The sequence below is a fragment of the Ambystoma mexicanum genome, chromosome 5p, assembly GCF_040938575.1.
Source record: "Ambystoma mexicanum isolate Mex_15411 chromosome 5p, UKY_AmexF1_1, whole genome shotgun sequence".
NCBI classification, from domain to species: domain Eukaryota; kingdom Metazoa; phylum Chordata; class Amphibia; order Caudata; family Ambystomatidae; genus Ambystoma; species Ambystoma mexicanum.
This window is the reverse complement of record NC_090930.1, coordinates 661070520-661088778: the sequence shown is the minus strand read 5'-3', so window position 1 is coordinate 661088778 and position 18259 is coordinate 661070520. Positions and strand designations below refer to the sequence as shown.

General features: G+C 44.9%; 1 protein-coding gene across 5 annotated transcripts in view; it reads left to right on the top strand.

Moving 5' to 3' along the window:
- The window catches only part of BTK (Bruton tyrosine kinase), an 805015-nt gene that overhangs the window by 609453 nt on the left and 177303 nt on the right, over positions 1-18259 (top strand). For all 5 annotated transcript variants that reach the window (XM_069613032.1, XM_069613031.1, XM_069613033.1 and 2 more), the window contains 2 exons: positions 3669-3796; positions 14789-14863. In XM_069613032.1, the coding sequence (XP_069469133.1) occupies positions 3669-3796; positions 14789-14863 (203 nt within the window). The remainder of the gene's footprint in view (positions 1-3668; positions 3797-14788; positions 14864-18259) is intronic.

Genomic DNA, 18259 nt, shown 5'->3' with positions numbered 1-18259 from the left:
GTAAGTGGTAGACACCTGGTATCACTATATGCGGATGACATACTCCTTTATCTGCGTTATCCAGAAGAAAATCTGCAGTACATGTTGGAGGTGATGGACCGTTACGCCACCCTCTCGGGCATATCGGTGAATCCTAGAAAGTCTAGTTTGTTTCCCTTGGGCAGATATAGGAATGTCCCGTTACAGAGGCTGCCTATCCTGCCAATACCATGGCAGATCAAGACATTTAGGTATTTGGGAGTAAATATTTACCACAAGGTCGAGGCGGAACACAAACATAACACAGAGAGGGCAATAGAGGGGGTCAAGAACAGCATGGTGTTTTGGTCCAGATTGCCCCTGACTATGATGGGGAGAGCGGCCTTGCTCAAGATGGTGGTCCTGCCTAGACTCTTTCATTTTTTCGTGAATGTCCCGTTTTTGATTCCCAGGAACCTATTTGTGAAACTTCATAGTCTGTGTAGGGGTTTCGCGTGTGGTAACTCCAGGAATAGGGTGGCCCTGTGGAAGCTCCAGAACCCGTGCGATAAGGGGGGGATAGGCCTGCCAAACTTCGAACTCTATTATCTGGCGGGGCAGCTGCTGTATGTGGCCAGGTGGCTTTCGGCGGAAGGCTCGGCAGAAGCCAGGCTTTTGCGAGGAGACTCAGCCCCATACTTTTTGAGGGAAGTGGTGTGGTTGCGAAGGGACAAACTGGTGAGCAGGGGGCGGCTACTGAGGCTGGGCTGGGAGGTCTGGCACAGAACATGGAGGATGATGGGGGATTCGGAGCCGTACTCCCAGCAAGCCCCACTGGTGGCGCTGTGCGGGAACGACTCACAACTATTTGAGTCGGTCCGAAGATACTGGGAACCGGTAGGCTTGGCCACCCTTGGGGACATATGGCAGGAAGGGGAGGCATTGGACTTTCAGAGGTTGCATGAAGAGACAGGGGTGCATAGAGGCCAATATATAACCTACGCTAGGCTTGTGAAACGGGTCGGAGAGAGATGGCCCGAAACAGTGCTGGCTGAGGACCGTGATGCCTCCCTGGAAGTTATGTATGATGTTTCGGAGGGCGGGCACGAAATATCGAGGATATACGAGCCCCTGAGGGCAAGGGCAGGGAAGGAGCTGCTCCAATTGAGACAGAATTGGGAAGAGGAGGTAGGAGGACCCATGACAGGCGGGCAATGGGAAAGGGCCCAGAGGTACCATAAAAAGGTGTCATGGAACGCGAGACTCCAACAGCTTCAATTGTATGTTACCCACAGGGCTTATCTGACTCCCGGGAAAATTGCAAGGTTTGGGGGCTCGGGTACGCAGCAATGCCCCAGGTGTGGGGAGGTGGATGCAGGGCTGCTACACATGTTATGGGCTTGCCCGGAGGTGCACAGATTTTGGGATAAGGTTAAAACGAAACTGGCTGGTGGGGGAGTGGTGTTGGACGTGGGATCAGCTTGGTCATGCATGCTCGGGATTTTCCCCAGACCCCGTGATTTAAAGCACGTAAGCAAGATGAAGGATTTAGCTTATGTCCTGGCCAAGCGCAGGATCGCTATGGGCTGGAAAGCGGCCCAGAGACCCAGGGTGGAACTATGGTGAGCGGACCTCCTGAGATGGGCGGAGGCGGAATCTGTAGTTTGGTTTGAAACGGTTACTAGGGGGGATGAGGAGGAAGTAGGGCCCCTGCTGGCCTGGCGGCACTTGGTGGCCTCTATGGCAAACCCTCATCAGGGTAATAACGAATCAGAGGACTCGGATGATGAGTGCCTAAGTACTGCGCTACCCGATAATGCTCCTGCAGACGATACGAGAGAACCGGCTCTAGTTTGAGGGGGGCAGGGGGGAGGCTGGGGAGTTACACTGTGAAATGTGATGGTTTCAAGATGTTTTTTATGTATTGAAACAGTTGTAATGTGTGGTGTTTTGTTTGGTTTTGAAAATAAAATAAATGTACACAAAAAAAAACAATGCCCTCAGAATAACATCCGAGCGCATTGTGTTGATCACGGTGTCGGTGTTTATGCAGTGCACGTTGTCTATGGCTATTGTTTTGAATATATTTGCTCAAGTGATATTCAGTGCCACGGTCGGACTAGGGCATAAAATTGTCTCAGGCACCAATGAAAGAGTGGCCCACAATTGCAAAAGACAAGTCATTCCTTTTGTGACAGACTGATTAGTACCCGAGGAGTTTTTTCATAAAATGTCATGCAAATTGGGAACATTTAAATAATATTTGTTCAGCAACAATGGTCAAAACTACCAACCGTATAGTGAAGTAACTCATCAAACTGGTGCACATTGACCAAAAAAGTGGCCCACTTTGACCCCAAAAACTGGGCCACACTAGAATGTTCCACTTTTGGATCGGGCCTTGCCGTGTAGCCCTATAGATCAGTCCGAGCCTGTTCAGAGGTTATTATTCAGAGTGCATTGTTGGAGGTTATGGTGTCCGCTGGTATGCGCAAGTGCTATACTCGAAAGCACGTACCATTTCTATAACGCTTCTACAGTGTTTTAACATCTATATTGATAATATTCTTAAAAAGTGAATAGATTTTGGCTAATCTGATTATCAACATTTTTTCTGCGTGCACCCGAGAAAGGTAAGGTCTAAGGTAACTTGTGCCCCAAATATCTCAGAAGTCGACGTGGATGATTTGGAGATATCCCTACAGAACGCCTGTTTTTGTGGGTTTATGGCAACCATAGTCGTTTCACATGAAAATGTTTGTGAAACTTCACCAAACTTTGAATGTATGTTCAAATTCAGCCACCTCCATTGCCCGCCATGTTTGGTGAACTTTCCTGGATGAGCACAAATGTTACAGCAGAAAATACATGTTCGCTTTCCTATGTAACGTGTCATGTAACCTTAGCTATTGAATCCAGACTGCAGCTCTATGATCACTTTGTCGTTTTTGTATCCTTGCTTCTGCTGTTTTTGTGTCTGAATACCCCAAAGCCACTCTCATTTGTCTGTGTTCGCTTTAATAAAGAAATCATGTGAAATGGTATTTTATAATGCAACCTGAGCTCTATTGTGTACATCTTGCATGTGATTCAATGTATTGCAATGCTTTAAATGGACCCTATCGATCAGGATCTTATATCCCACACTTAGATTGGTCTTTCTTTTTGCCACACCGGTGAAAGGTAAAATGCTCTGCAAGTTAGTATTTTGATTACCAAAAAGTCTTTGCCTGGATAGGGAGAGTATAAAGAAGTCCTGTGTGGGAAGTGTGGGTGACTGATAACGAGAGTGTGAATGAGTGAATGTGAGAGTGCAGAGAAGTGAGGGGGATAAAGTGGTGGAGAGAAAGTGAATGTGGCTGAGAGATGGTGATGGTAAGTGTGTAGATGTGTGACTGTCAGGGAGTGCTATTGAACTGTGTATGGCAGTTGATGGGCCTCTAGTGTCTCAGATAGAATTTCATTAAGTGTGGTGACTTAATGATCTGAGGAGAGCTGTGAAGGATCAGGTGAGTGATTCATGAGGGAAAATAGATCTGTTTTTGCTTAGTATAAACCCACCGTGACTTCATTCTATTGTGCAAACATGTATGAGTAAAGATTTATGGTTCCCCATGTAAAGTGGGTCCCAACCAGGGCTTCTACTTTCTGTGATATTAAAAGTCTCAAATGTAGTGCTGTCTTGTAGTTGACTGGATGTATGGTTTCAGGGAACCTCAGGGCTTAACCAGGCATTACGTTGTGTGCCAGACATCGCAGGGCCAGTGCTACCTGGCAGAGAAGCATCTCTTCGACACAATACCAGAGATGATCACCTACCACCAACACAACTCAGCAGGTAAGGGATCTGATGGAGAAATGGCTTCTGTATCTCTAAGCAGAAGGAACTGCTACCATTGAGTAAGTCATGCAAACAGCAGTGCTGATTGAGGTGTCTAAACATCTGATTGTGGAAATCCCCCGCTGATCATCTCAATGCAGTGCCTGCGCAGCTATGACTTACATCTCAATGCAGTGCCTGCGCAGCTATGACTTACATCTCAATGCAGTGCCTGCGCAGCTATGACTTACATCTCAATGCAGTGCCTGCGCAGCTATGACTTACATCTCAATGCATTGCCTGCGCAGCTATGACTTACATCTCAATGCAGTGCCTGCGCAGCTATGACTTACATCTCAATGCAGTGCCTTCGCAGCTATGACTTACATCTAGCCTGATTTGTGGACCTCAGTAGAGTTGTGCTGCACTATTTGGCTAAGGTTTATTTTCCAAATTCCAAAGTCTGTGAACAGGAGTGCCTCTTGTTACAGCATGATACCCCCACCCTCCCTGCAACTATGGATTCACAGGCCTTTATGTGCATGCAGGCCAACACTCTTTGAAAACCCAGTTTTTACAGCTACCCATGTTTTTATTTTCTTTGTAGAACAAGTTCATATAACTCATGATTCACCTAATACCGCCCTCCCCCTTTTCTTACCCAAAGCTCAGTTTGCATTCCGGTTATAATGAACCTTTTATTTTTTGCACTATCATAGGACAGGCTAGTTACTTCTAGCTCTCTGACGAGGTAGAAGGAGTAGAGCACTAGGTTGCACACACTGCATTGCTTAGGGATACAGAATGACAGGTAAGTGACTTGAAAATGCTGTATTATGGTAGTTCCCACTTTTGGAAACGCCTCACACAGGGGGGGAGACCTTAAGGAGTGTTCCCCTTAGAAACGTTCGTACAAGAGAATTTGCAGCATTCCCTAAAAGTTGTACCTGCCTTTTTTTCCAAAATATGCACGACGACTGGTACTTTCTAAATGTATTAAAAATATATATATTTTAGTGTTTTTCATTTGAATATTTACACAGTGCCCCTCTCACCCAAAGGAAATAGGAGAGCGTATGAAGCAAAACAAAATGTAATATTATAAAATATCAGATAAAAATGAAAAAAACAGAAACAATGAATGAAAATCCAAAGAAAGAACAAAAATACAAAAAGCCTGAGACTACTGTAGAGGGTAACAAAATAACCCAACCGGGGAGACAAACAAAAATCGCTTCATGAAATGGAAATGCTGAACGGAAAGAATAGATCTTACGAGATTAATGATAACAGGACCAGGGACGTCATTTCATCAAATTGCCAGGGGTAGCGGATGTGACATCACATGGCCCTTGACCCCCTGATGACATCTTATGAAGTGATGTCATTTGACCCCACCCCAAAGTAACATCACGGGAAGCGATGGAACACTTCCTTTCACCCCTTGACAAAACAGGAAGTGGCATCACATAGCATTGTTTCTAAGTACACTATGAAAAATATGGTTACGATATCACGGTAAAGTCATATACATTTATACAAGAATGGATCACAATATGTATTATTAATATCAGCACCTATATGCCCCTATTACCAAATTACTGCGAATGTAAGCAGACGTCCAAGGCCAAATGATAATGATGTGTTATGATATAGCACCTACGCTTCAGCGCTTCATATAGAACAAATATACATCCAATATCACCCAACCTGTGTTGGTACTCATTTATCAACCTCAGCAGGATGAAAGGCTGAGTTGACCTTGCCGGGAGTTGAACCTGCAGAAAAAACAGCAAAGTTTGTCCCCACAGGTAATGAATGACCTATGGGTGATGGGGTGTATGAATTACCTGCAACCCCCGTGTTTTAACTGAACAGAAAAAGCACAAAAACGTGGGATCAAGGATCACTCCTCTCTGGGTGTACTAATCAATATTCCCAGATAATGCCCTAATGTTCTCTATGTGTTCAAGATAACATCACATATACATAGGGCCCCAGAATGTATACCATTTATACCATTATCTGGGCCATTTCACTCAGTTTTATCACTTCACTGAACATAAGGTCTAACAATGAATTCAAAAGTACTTTTCATCATTTATTACAAAACATAAATCAATTCTTTGTACAAAAACTCAACAGCATTTTACAAAACATGTAGCAATATTGTTTTAAAACAAGCTCAACTTGAAGCATATTACAAAAAGCAATCATCTGAATTGAATACAAACCATAAATGGCAATAATGATTAAGGGCCTCATCACGACTTTGGCAGTAACCCTTAAATCCGTATTACCGCTGGATTTAAGGGTCTGCCAAATCAGGACTTCGGCGGATTTCACCCCAGCTCTTGGCTGGGGGGAAATCCGCTGAAAATTCACGCTATTACCGCCGGTGGGAAATCTGCCGCCGGTAAGAGCGCAAATTTTCCCCATTGAGCCCAATGGAGAATGGGGCATTCCCGAATGGACTCAATGGGGAATGGGGAATTGCATTACCGCCGAACTCGTGATCCGGCGCTATTAGCGCCGGGGAGTTCGGCAGTAGGGCTAATACCGCTGACGGTAATACCAACGGCGTTACCGCCCAAGTCGTGATCAGGCCGTAAGTATCGACAAGCAAAGCAGAAAAAGCAAAAATGAAAAAGAAGAGCTTTCCAATGAGCATAACATTTCACTGAATATCACAAAAATTGGATTCCTATCCTATAATAAAGAATATTGTTAAATATCTAAATTTCAACTCAACTTCAATTTTGAGAGTCAAAAAATGTGTGCCCCACAATATCAAAGAGATATACAATTGTTTTTTGTTGTTGAACTTGGGGTTAGTAACTGATGGAGATTGGTTCATGTATGAACACTAACCCACTCTTTCTTACAGTTCTGCTAAAGGGAGTCGGACCTGCAACCTGCAGATCACACACACATTACAGCAGCAAGCGCTCAACCCACTGAGCTATCTCAACGGCTATAGCTATTAGAAAATCATTCACTCCAGAAACAAACAGCCACATGCTACTGGCCACAGACCAGGAGCCGCAATTTAATTAAAAAAAATTATAATAATGTTTTGCGGTAAGATAGCTCAGCGGGTTGAGCACTCGCTGCTGCGATCTGAGCGCGATCTGCATGTCGCAGGTACGTATCCCGGCAGGGCCAACTCAGCCTTTCATCCTTCTGAGGTCGATAAATGAGTACCAATTTTGGTTGGGTGATATTGTATGTAAATATGTGCTCTGTAAAGCGCTTTGGATTAAGGCGATATATATATATAGCACATCATTATCATTAAGGCTTGGACTACACTTCTGAGCACCTCTTCCGTCTAGGTGCACACTCTCGCGTGGTGTGTCAGCAGTGGGGGCAGGGCTTGGGCCAATGTGCGACCATTCATAAGAAGGTCCTGAGAAGATGTTAACATTCATTTTGCAATTGGAGAGAGCCTCTTCTTATCTGTACTAGTGATTGGCACCGGCTTACTGCTTTCCACGCCTGTATGAAGCCATCTGTGCAGTGGCACTGGTTGTGGCTCAAGCTACCCTCACCAGCGTCCCTTGCTCACAGGTGCACGTGCTCGCACGCTGATTAGCTTTGTGGGCCCGGATTCGGCTAACTTTATCTGCAATCCACTAGCTCTGTAGCACCAGCTAACGGCATGTGCCGTTATCTGACGCTTACTGCAGGTGTTCTGTTCTTTCTGTCTTCTTGGGTTAAACCCAATTTTTTTTAGTTTTGGGGGCAGTATTGTTTTTCTTAATTGTTGAACGGCTACATTCCCTGGGTATATTTTCCGTCCTCCCCTGGTTCACCCTCCTGTTGGTCTCATTCCCGCTCCAGTAATTAACAACTACATTAATTCTGGCCCCTTAAATACACATTGCTGATGTTCTATTACAAGTAAAGCTTGACGTTTTATGACTAACTTGCTACCCCTAACGCAGTTATCACTGGTTTTGTTCCCCCAGGGTATGGCATCGTCAGTCTACATGAGATCGGAGGGGGCCTTCCACTCTCCACACCTGGGTGGGACAGAATGCTTATTTCTAGCTCCCGGTTAATCTCTCTGGTTGCTTGCTTTGTTACTGGACCCCCGATAGGAAGGCACCATTCGCAGTGGTCACATTGTCTGCACAATTTGCCTCCTTTTACAATTTTCTAAGACCTTAATTTGTGGCTCGATGTTCCTTCTGATCCAGTTGTGGCTTCCCTTATTAATGGGATGGTATCTTTTGGTTTTGTTTCATTCATCTGTGCCTCCCCCATTTGAAGAATCATATCTTATATGCTATGTATTCAGTTATCAAGACTTTGAAGTAGATACATCACAGACCACATTGTTGTGCCTCTGTCGTGTAGGGTTGATTCTTTTTCCACCCAGCTGGTCCATCGCAAAAAACATGTATCTAGATTTAGAATTAGGGATGAAAGCGATTCCCTGCTCCTGATTGCCGAGAGGAGTTTCCAGTTCGATTCCTCACAGGAGACACGTCATTTTGATGCTAGTGTAAAACCGACGGATTGCCATAGAGTCCACCTGTCTTTTGCACCAAGGGAATTTATTTTAAATGCTGTCTACCATGCCTGAATGCCAGGTAGCATTTACACTTTTTGAAAAACGTAGTGCAAAAAAAAAGGCACTAAGGCTATTTCATCTTTTCTTACACTTTTCTCAAACTCTAAATCTTGCAAATGATGAACATTTCACAGAGGAAATCGAATTGCACAGAAGTGCAAACATACGCATGTAGAGAAGCCACGCCCATGTGAAGCGACCTCTGAAGGTGGTATGTGGGGCTCTCCCAGAGCACGGCTAGTTTCCCCCCTTGAAGCCCTCAATGGGCTCCGTTATCACTCCATCAGAGAAATCTTCACAGTGTGATCCCACTTGAGATGCAGTGAATTGGAGGTAGGGTACGGTCCCACATGGTCTACCATCCAGGCGGAATAGAAACAGAAAACAGAAACACCAACATCACCAGAGTAAGAACATATTTGGGACAGTTACGGGTCATGCCAAGAGCCCACCGCTCTCGTTGGGCTTCGTGTGCAATCCACCTGACAGAGCAGGATTTCTACCAGGCACACCAAGGGCAAAGTGTCGCCTGAGTGGAGAATGGACTGGAGCCCAAGGAGAAGCGGGTACTCGCGGAAAAGGACTTGCTCTATTGCATGCTTTGCGTACACCCTGCGCTTATATCCATGTTCGCGAGTACAGCGAGCCAGAATGCATGATCCCAGACAACCATGATGCCCATACCAGATTTAAAGATGACAAATGGCTTATGTAAGCCCTCAGGCCACGTAGAATTGCCATTGAACACATACATTCAATAGAACACACGGTTTCCCTGGGAGACAGAGGGTGAACACATGACGACCAGATGGAACCAGACCAATCCCAAGACGTGAGGCTAATGAGAAAACAGACCCTCCAATCTGAGAGCTTATTAGGACAATTCGGCCTAGGCTCACAGTATAGAAAAGACACAAGCCACAGTGATGGGTAAGAGTTAGGATGACATTTGAGAGTGTTGGTGCTTTAGCATTTATAGTAGCAAAAACACAGTATAGCAAACGCTTAAGTGAATTATCCCAGAACGTGTATGAGATACAAACTTAAGGAGATAGTTGTGCAAGGAGTCTGCGTGAGTATATAGCCCAGACACCAGTAAGAGTCAAAGACAACTGAGAATGAGTAGAGTGATTGGCCTGCTAAGTTCTATAGCCCGGATCCTGGGTCTAGTGCCAGGACCAGCATTGCCTTTGAGTTGAGTTGAAGGTTAGAGAGAGAGACACTTTGTTACCATTCTGGGGCTGGAGCCTTGCAGGCACTGTAGACACTGAGAGCCTGTGCCAATCTCAAGAAAGCCCAGGATGGCTGGGGGATAAAAGTTACTGCAGTCTTGAAAGCGCACAGGTATTGGGGGAGAAAGGCCTACCCAAGAAGGCCTCCAGGATGTGACAGTCCTGAGATGTTGTCTAGAACAGTGATTTTGGCATTGCCTCCTCTAAGTTCAGAACCTTGCACTTTCCCTTGTTCTCATCCATCCAGACACTGCTAAAATTAGCTTTCCCCTCTTCATTTGACTCCCTGATCACCCACACTTTCTCCTCATCACAAACCAAAGGAAGGTCACATGAGGCCAATCCAAAGACTCTCTTTCTTTAAGGGGAACAGGTCCTACACTTGGGGACCTGAAACGGAAAAGAAGCAGTGTTACAGTGTTTCCCTAGTCCGCAAACATGGGCACTTCATGCTTTCACAGAGCAGATCAAGTTTTAGAAACTGCTACTTTAAGTGAGCAAAGCTCTTAACTTGAGATAATAGCCTAGCTAAAGAACTAAACACCTTCAACACCAATCGAAGACTATCATTCAGAAATAAGAGGAACATTGCTTTTCCCCTACGGCACCCACACAGCGAGCGAATGCACACATCAGAGGGAAAACACATGTTTCTAAGGCACTCGCTCAGTGATTCTGCTTAACAAACTAATGCTGCTTTCATTTCCTTGCAGCTCAGAACCACAGAACGGCCATGGGGAAATGGTGCCAAGTTCAAAAGTTCTTTACCTTGCTCGCCAGCATCTAATACCCCTGCGATGCATGAGCAGCGTTCCCACAGTTGATACGGTTAATATCCAATATGGCAGATCAGCCTTTCAATGTCTTGGTCCAGCCCCAAAGTCCCAAACCAAAACAAACAGATGGGCCAATTAAGAGTAGCCAGTCACAGCATAAACCCCCATAACTTAAGCAGGTACAGACCCTCAAAGCAAGGCTAACCCAAGGGTAGGGCTTACAAGACTCTGTAAACCCAGAATAGCAGCTGGCGGTGGGAGTTTGAATGAGTTAGAAAGAGAGTAAGGAATCTGGAAGAAGTTTGTCAAGAGGAGGAGGCTGAACATGAGAGGAAAGTAACAGTTACCAAGGTGTTGTTGTTGGAGCGGCACATCAGGCGTTGAGTGGTTTGGAATAGCAGGAGGATGATGGGGCGCATCCTATGGTGAGATTGGTGGTAAACATCCAGAGGTTGTTAGAGCAGAATAGAAGCGACATGTAGAAGTTTAACATCAGAAGAAGATTGGAGTGAAGAGCCAGAAGCCAGATATGAAGGCCAGAAAGGCCACAGCCGGCAAGATCAGCATGGAATGAGTATGCACTTTAGGCCCCAGGCTAAGAGTGGGGTAAGACCCCAACCTGAAGGTGTTAAGCCTGCAGTAGGAGGAGGAATGAGGAGGTGGTGTGTCATAAATGAGAAGCAAGAGTAGAACGATAGTAGAGAAGGAAGAGGTTTGAACTCTAAGTGAGAAAGTGTTAAGATGGATTTCTAAACTCTGACCTGGTGGGCAGAAGTTTAGGAGGCCACACTAGTTTAGTGGAACAGGGGAACATTGGACAAGCCAGACCAATCAAGGTAGCTTGGCGAGCGGTCAATACGAGGTTTTAGGAGGGGTGAGAGTGATCTGAAACCCACAATCAGCACACACAGTAACGAGCCACAGAATACTCTTAGAGAGGTGTATATAAAAAATACATATACATTTATTATAGGCCTTACAATCAAACACAAATAATCACAGTAACAGAGAAACAATTGCCACACAAGCGTATCACTATGTAACATATATACAATCGCTTTTAGCCTAATGCAAGATTGGGGAAGACACATCCACAACCTGTAACAGAAGGGGGGTTGACACAATTATTGCATTGGGCGGTCTTCGGAATCCAAACCCTAGCTTAAGCAGTCCAACCCTACGAAATGCAGAGCCTTACACTCAAAAGTACAGAAGTGCGTTTACAACGCGCAGTCGTGTCTCAGGAGCGAAAACGGTACCTCTTCAGGGGGCTGTAATAGTTCAGGAAGGGGCTTGAGGGGATGAAGAATAAAATCCTATAATTCGAAGAGGGTCTGCCATTGCAGGCAGAGCGACTTTTGAGGTTCGGGAATAGCTAGGGAGCGCAGGCTGTCCCAGCCAAAGTGAGGATCCTTTAGGGAATCCTCATGCGTAAAAGTACAATTTATGTGCCAAGGGCCACCGGTAAGTTAAGCAAGTATGCACACTCAGAACCAAACTTCACCAGTTCAGTCAAGGTCGCTGGTAGGCTCCAACCCTGCTGTTGCTCATCATTCTGGCTCTCAGTGGCTGTGGGACAGGACGGTCGTCCGTGATGGGACAGTAGCCTTTACTCTGCTCACAAAGGGAGGACAAAGAAAATTCCAGTGCAGCAGAATACAGGGCTTGAACTTAACACTAGGGTCAGGAACCCCCTCTTGAGAAGTAGAGACATTGGGCCTCATTACAACCCAGGCGTTAAACCATGGCGCTATTAGCACCATGGTTGATGCCAGATTCCGCCATGGTGAATGGCGGAATTACCGCCCCATTCCAAGGTTGGCGGGGCGGTAATTCCACATTCACCATTGGCCCTTCCCCATTCCCATTTCTGCCCCATATGGCTCAATGGGACTGGGGAAGGTGGTAATTACGGTACCGCAAATTGCGGTACCGTAATTATCTCCAAGGTCCCTTTGCGGATCCCTTCCTTAACGGCTGGTAAAACCAGCCGTTATGGTAGGGACCTGCAAAGGGACCTCGTAATTGGGCGGTAAGGGATTACCAGCACCAGTGCCCTTACCGGTACCGGTAATCCCTTACCGCCTGGGTCGTAATGAGGCCCATTGCGTGAGAACCGCACCAACATTCCCCACACAGCAAGAGACCCCAGGCTTTATTTATGTTGGTGTCTATTTTGTTACAGTGGTATGGAGATATATCAGAACAGAGCAGGTTTTCTCAATGACAGACAGAGGTTATGTTGTAGGACGTCCTGACAAGCATCCTTTTGACTTCTTTACTTTCTTTGAGATAGGACCAAAAGCCAGTAAGGATAGATAGATTTATTTATCTGAATAAAGAAACCACTTAACCCAAAATGACACCTTGTTTGTCTCCTGATTCTCACTTACCAGAGGTCAGAGTCTGCTAATGGTTCATATTGCTTCAGAGTTTCAAGACATTGTACAGCTTCACTGAGCATCCCATCTCCACAGGGTTTCATTGGTTCAGGGTTTTTGATAATCATGCTCCTCGAGGATGGGGTTCTTCCAAACTTACCCCACTGTAGGGCCAGAGTACTTTCAAGGTTACAGCTAGTAAGGGTATGCAAGTAGTAGCGTTATGCTCCGCATCCAGACTGCTTCTCTTTCCCCTGTTCAGCCTTCCTCTTTTTATCACCCTCCTCCTGTTGTCTGTTGGAAGTGGCATTATCTATCTCCAATCTTCTTACTGGCATACTTTCCTTCAACCTGGCCAGCAGGCCTTATGGGTGTTTCTCCACACACGACCTGGAAAAGCAGATGATTAGAAACCAGGTGGATTTCCAAACGCGGGTTTGGCCTTTGGTTGTCTCCGATCTCTCTCTTCTGTGGACTTCTCTTAGAATCAGCATTGCAGGCATATTCCCATGGGGATAGGCACCAGGTATCTATGGTAAGGAAGTTCAACATAGGCCTATATAGCCAAACTGGGTGTACCAATGCATGCCTGTCTAGTCACATAATAACACATCATATTTGCTTCACCCTTGATTCCCATCATAAAATTCAATGCTGCAGTAAGAATATATAGCCGGACTGGCTGAACCAAAATAGGCCACTCTACCCATGTAGTAAAAATTATCATGTTTGCTTACCCTTGATGCACAGTCAAAAATGCCATGCCACAATAAAGAAATATATCCAGAATGGCTACACCAAAATAGGCTAGTCTAGCCACATATTATTATAATTATTATTATTGTATTTATTGAGCATAGACCTAACTATGAGAAGCAATGGAGTACTTTATATAGGTATACACCAATCAAGGTACATAACGGAGCGCTTTACAGAGGTAAAAACAGAACAGATATACAGCGGGGGTAGGATACCAGGGGCACAGAGGAGGGGTACAGCTGTACCGGGTGGTGGGGAGGAGAGAGGCGGGCAACGTAACACTTATCATATTTGTTTTACCATTGATGGGCAGTAAAAATGCCATGCCAGAGTAAGAATATATATCCAGACTGCCTGCCAAATGAACCCCCTGCACCAGAATCAGCAACCCTCAGGCAAAGATCGAACGCAAGTACACAAATGAATACAGCATTCACTCACTCATTCACACATGAACCCATACACTCTCTCATTCCCCTGCACAGTTATACAGCATACACTCTCTCATTCACCTTGTAGCACTGGTCTGTACTCTCCTCAGTTTCACACCACCTTCCAGGAAGGCTCTCCAGCTCCTGCACAGCAGAAAACAGGAAGCAAGATGAGATTCCTGGTTCCTGCACATGCGCATACTATCCGGAGTACTCTCAATTTAATATTGCAGGCCATAAGAATGTGTGGGGAGCATCCCATGTGCACATCCAGGCCTGGAGTAGCCCAGTCTGCATCCCCAATGGTCTGGGTAATCAAAACACCCTGGCCTTGCATAGTCTATTAGACATGAGCACTGGGGTTCTGTCAAAGGAAAAACCAGGTTTCAGTTTAAAGCCAGCCCAGAAGTGCTGCCTAAGCAGCTTACTGCAGTTGAGAGGGTGCTCAGTGTTTGACTTGTCCATAAAGGTTGGCAGGTTGGCACTCTTTTGCCTATTATGGACAAGCCACCCCTGAACAGTTGTTTGTCATTGCCTTTCCTGTGTAACAAGGAGTAAGCTTACACCATAGTAGTAAGGTTAGTCCATGCAAGGCCATCAATTGTGGGTACAAGTAGTGCTTTTCTGTGGCTCTGTCCTTTTCTGGGGCTCATAGTCTCTTGCAGCAGTCATTTAAACCTGATTTCTTTGTGAATATCATTTTCAGCTGTAAATTGTAAAGATTGAAAGCCTAATTTACATCCCGCATAATGTAATCCAAAAACGTGATTTTCTGGGAATTGGCCTCTTTATTTATGTAAGCCCTGTATTAACAATGTCTGAATCTTGGTCAATTTTATTTTTGTATTTCAGGACTCATATCTAGATTGAAGTACCCTGTGTCGTCAAAAAAGAAGAATGCACCATCAACGGCTGGATTGGGCTATGGTAAAATGTGATTAAGTAAAATAAAAGAACAGTGCTGACAGAACTATCCCATAAAGAGCTCCAGTTACTGTTTGCTAGCAAGGCGTGCTGTTGTGATCATGAAACCTACCCTCAAGTTTATATTTAAGTTCATTCGGAAACTATTCCGATTCCAGTGGAATGTTCTTTTCCAAAAGTGCCAAACTGGTTAGCCCAGTGTCCTCAACATTGCCAGCATAACTGACCATGCACTCCAGGCCTCCTGAAAATTGATAGTTGAGGCCTGAAAGGTTTTGAATTGATCATAACCTCTGCCACTGCTCTAGGCAACCCGCCAGACTTACCTTTTCAGCCATAACTTAAGAGGAAATACCATTTACAAATCAGGCTTGGTCCCATTCCAAAAAGAGGCCTGAACTGCGAGGCTATATCCTGTCATGAGTCCACAAGCAACCCTGGACATGTTTCAGCCCAGTGGCAATCATCAATAAGGTGTTGACTCAAGTTGCGCCAGAGGTTATGATTAATTCAAAAACTTTCAATAATCTATCTTCTGTTTTTCTAAAATTGCAACAGGCCCCCAGTTTGACTCTTTAATTTCTACAACCCCTCCAATATGACCGCCTGAATGATCTTGGCTGGAATGTCTTTTACATCCGTGCATCTATCTGACTAGTCTCAATGTTGGACGCGAACATTCGGGGGAAAAGGTCCATCTTGAAGGTTTCACGGTGGGGTTCTCTGTTTTAGTTGAGGATCATGGTGAAAAGAATATTTCAGGGTGTGCTGCCACTTGGAGGTCTGATCAATTAACCTGTGAACAAGCAAGTCCTGTTTGAGCGCTGCATAAAATTCTGTAAATAGTGTGGTTCTCTTGGTGCAGGATTCGCTGTTTCCATGGTGCACTTTTATGTATCAGTTTTTTTACATTTTATGTGCGAGTCAGTGACCTCATTTCGGGTCTGGCGGTAACCGTGCCGGTAAAACCAGCAGCTTGCGGCAAGACCCGTAATGAATTACCGGCCCCTGACTTCCCGGTAACACTGGGGTATTCCGACCCTGGCGCCTGGGAAATCAGGTGCCCGGTAATTTTATAAGTCCCCATTCCGACTCCATGGGAATGGGGACGACGGAAGCACCAGCACCGTTAACAACGTCAACCGTGAAACTGGGGCGGGTGGGCAGGTGACATTCCACCCGCCAGGTCTGACACTGGCGGATGGCATGGCACCCGCCTGCAAAGTCAAACTGTGCTGGTCCGGCACAGTCGTAATGATGCCCATTGATGGTAAAATAATTGCTGACATCCAATATTTGTAATTGCTAAAGCAAAAAAATACATTCATAGTTATATGATAGAATGAAATGCACAACTGAATTGCTGCTGTCAGAATATTTCATCCCCGATCTGAAGAGATTAAATAACAAAGTTCAAGTATTACATTGTGTTTACTGCTACAGATTAAGTGTGAATTTTTTCAATAAATTCCAAAATAGTAAAATATATTTTTAGCAGTTGAATACATATCTGTCATGCCTGAGGTATAATTTAACTGTTGTGTAAAGAATCACAGACAGATAATGGTGTACACGTTTCAATTGACTGATTAATTGCTACACAGAGCTGCTTCACATAATGGGTAAATAAGTGTGTGTCTTGCAATTCAACCTCGAAGTGTGTCTGACCTTGAGAAATCACTGGGTAGTGTGAAACATGCATCATTCATAAAATACATTGAACGAAGCCCAGGTGTTAAGACTTAACAGTTGTTTGGCTACTTTGTTTTAACAACCCTGGTTAAATAGTACTTCATTGTGTAGTGAAGTGAACTCTAACAAATTGTGGATGGAATGGATAAAAGAGGCTTTTGAGATCATTTGAAATGGCTCGCAACGCCATGGGGGCCGAAGCGAAACAGAGAAAGCAGAAGGAAGGTGAGTTCTGATAAAGCTGCAATACAGATGTGAATGAGAGAGCCCATGGAGTCCAGGAAAACAGATGGAGAAGAGACGGCTGATGTTATCCAATTTGGGGTGGACAGATGAATAAAGGGCTAGTTTAGCATGGTGATTAGAGCGTCCATGCAAAACCTGGTAGATTTGTTTGATAAAGGGCTATCCAGTGACATTGTCGCCAAGGAAAAGGTCGCCATGGGGCAATGTTTAACCAAATTTGCACTCTGAAGGAAATCAGTTACTTTCTCCAAATGTTTTAAAAATGTAAATAACACTAGTCCAAAGAGAATGGAAGGATAGAGGCTGCAAGCTGGAACCTATAAAATGTTCATAACTTAAATGAGAAACATGGAAGGATGGAACCAGGAGAGAATGGTCCCAGAGCCATTGGATAAAATGGAAGCAAGTAGAAACATGGCATCCTGCACTCCCCTTGATCCCTTTGCAAACCAAATCATCCAATAGCTTGCTTCTGTCACCTGCCAGCAACTATCCACCCTGTTAAATCTCCCCCAGTCTGCTATAAGGTATCCACAGTCATTTCCAAAAATAAAACGAATGCTGGCCCTAACAAACCCTCTTTCTACATATCTGCATCTCTTGTGCCACGCCATTCCATGATCTTTTAAAGACTTATCTTCAACTTCATCCTCAACTATCTTGAGATAAGCATGTTATGCGACCCTCTCCAATCTGGGATTTGCAGCAAACATGCCACATAAACTCTTCTCACCCATGTCTATAATCAGCTTCCTCCTTCAAACTTTCTGCTCCCTTGGCTTCAAGGACACCATGCACGAATTGGTTGCTTCTTATCTCCTCCACCACTTCTTCTTCTTTTTCTCCTGCAACTCCTACACCTCAGCCCCCCTTTCAGTAAGCCTTGCAGAAGGATCAATCCTGTCCCCTTTCCTCTTCACCCTATACATCACCTCTCTGGGTTATCTTTTGACATCTGTTACCATCTCTTTGTTTATGCCACCCAAATATTCTTCACTTTCCTCTCCTTCTGTCCTGCCATCTCAAACTGCATCATCAGATTCATCTCCACCATCTGTCACTGGATGTCACTGGATGTCAATACAATGCCTGGTTCTGCACTCCTCTAAGATGGAGGCCTCTTTCTCCCAGCCTTCAATGCCCAGTTTACTCTCCCATTCTTTATCGTATTCCCTCCGTACCTCCTCACTCCATCACTCAGAGCCCCTCTGTCACTGCAAAATAACTTCATCTCTACAAATTCTATTACAGACATGGTCAACATACTAAACATCAGAAAGTTATGCCTGCATCTAACATACCATCACCCTGCCAAAAATCGAATCTCCCTGTTTACTCTTTTGCCACCTTATCAAAGTACTGAACGTTGCATCACACACCCTCTACAACCTCCCCATACCCACTCCCACCTCAGTGTAACATCAGCGTGCTTTGTGGATCTCAATGCAAAATCGTTGCATT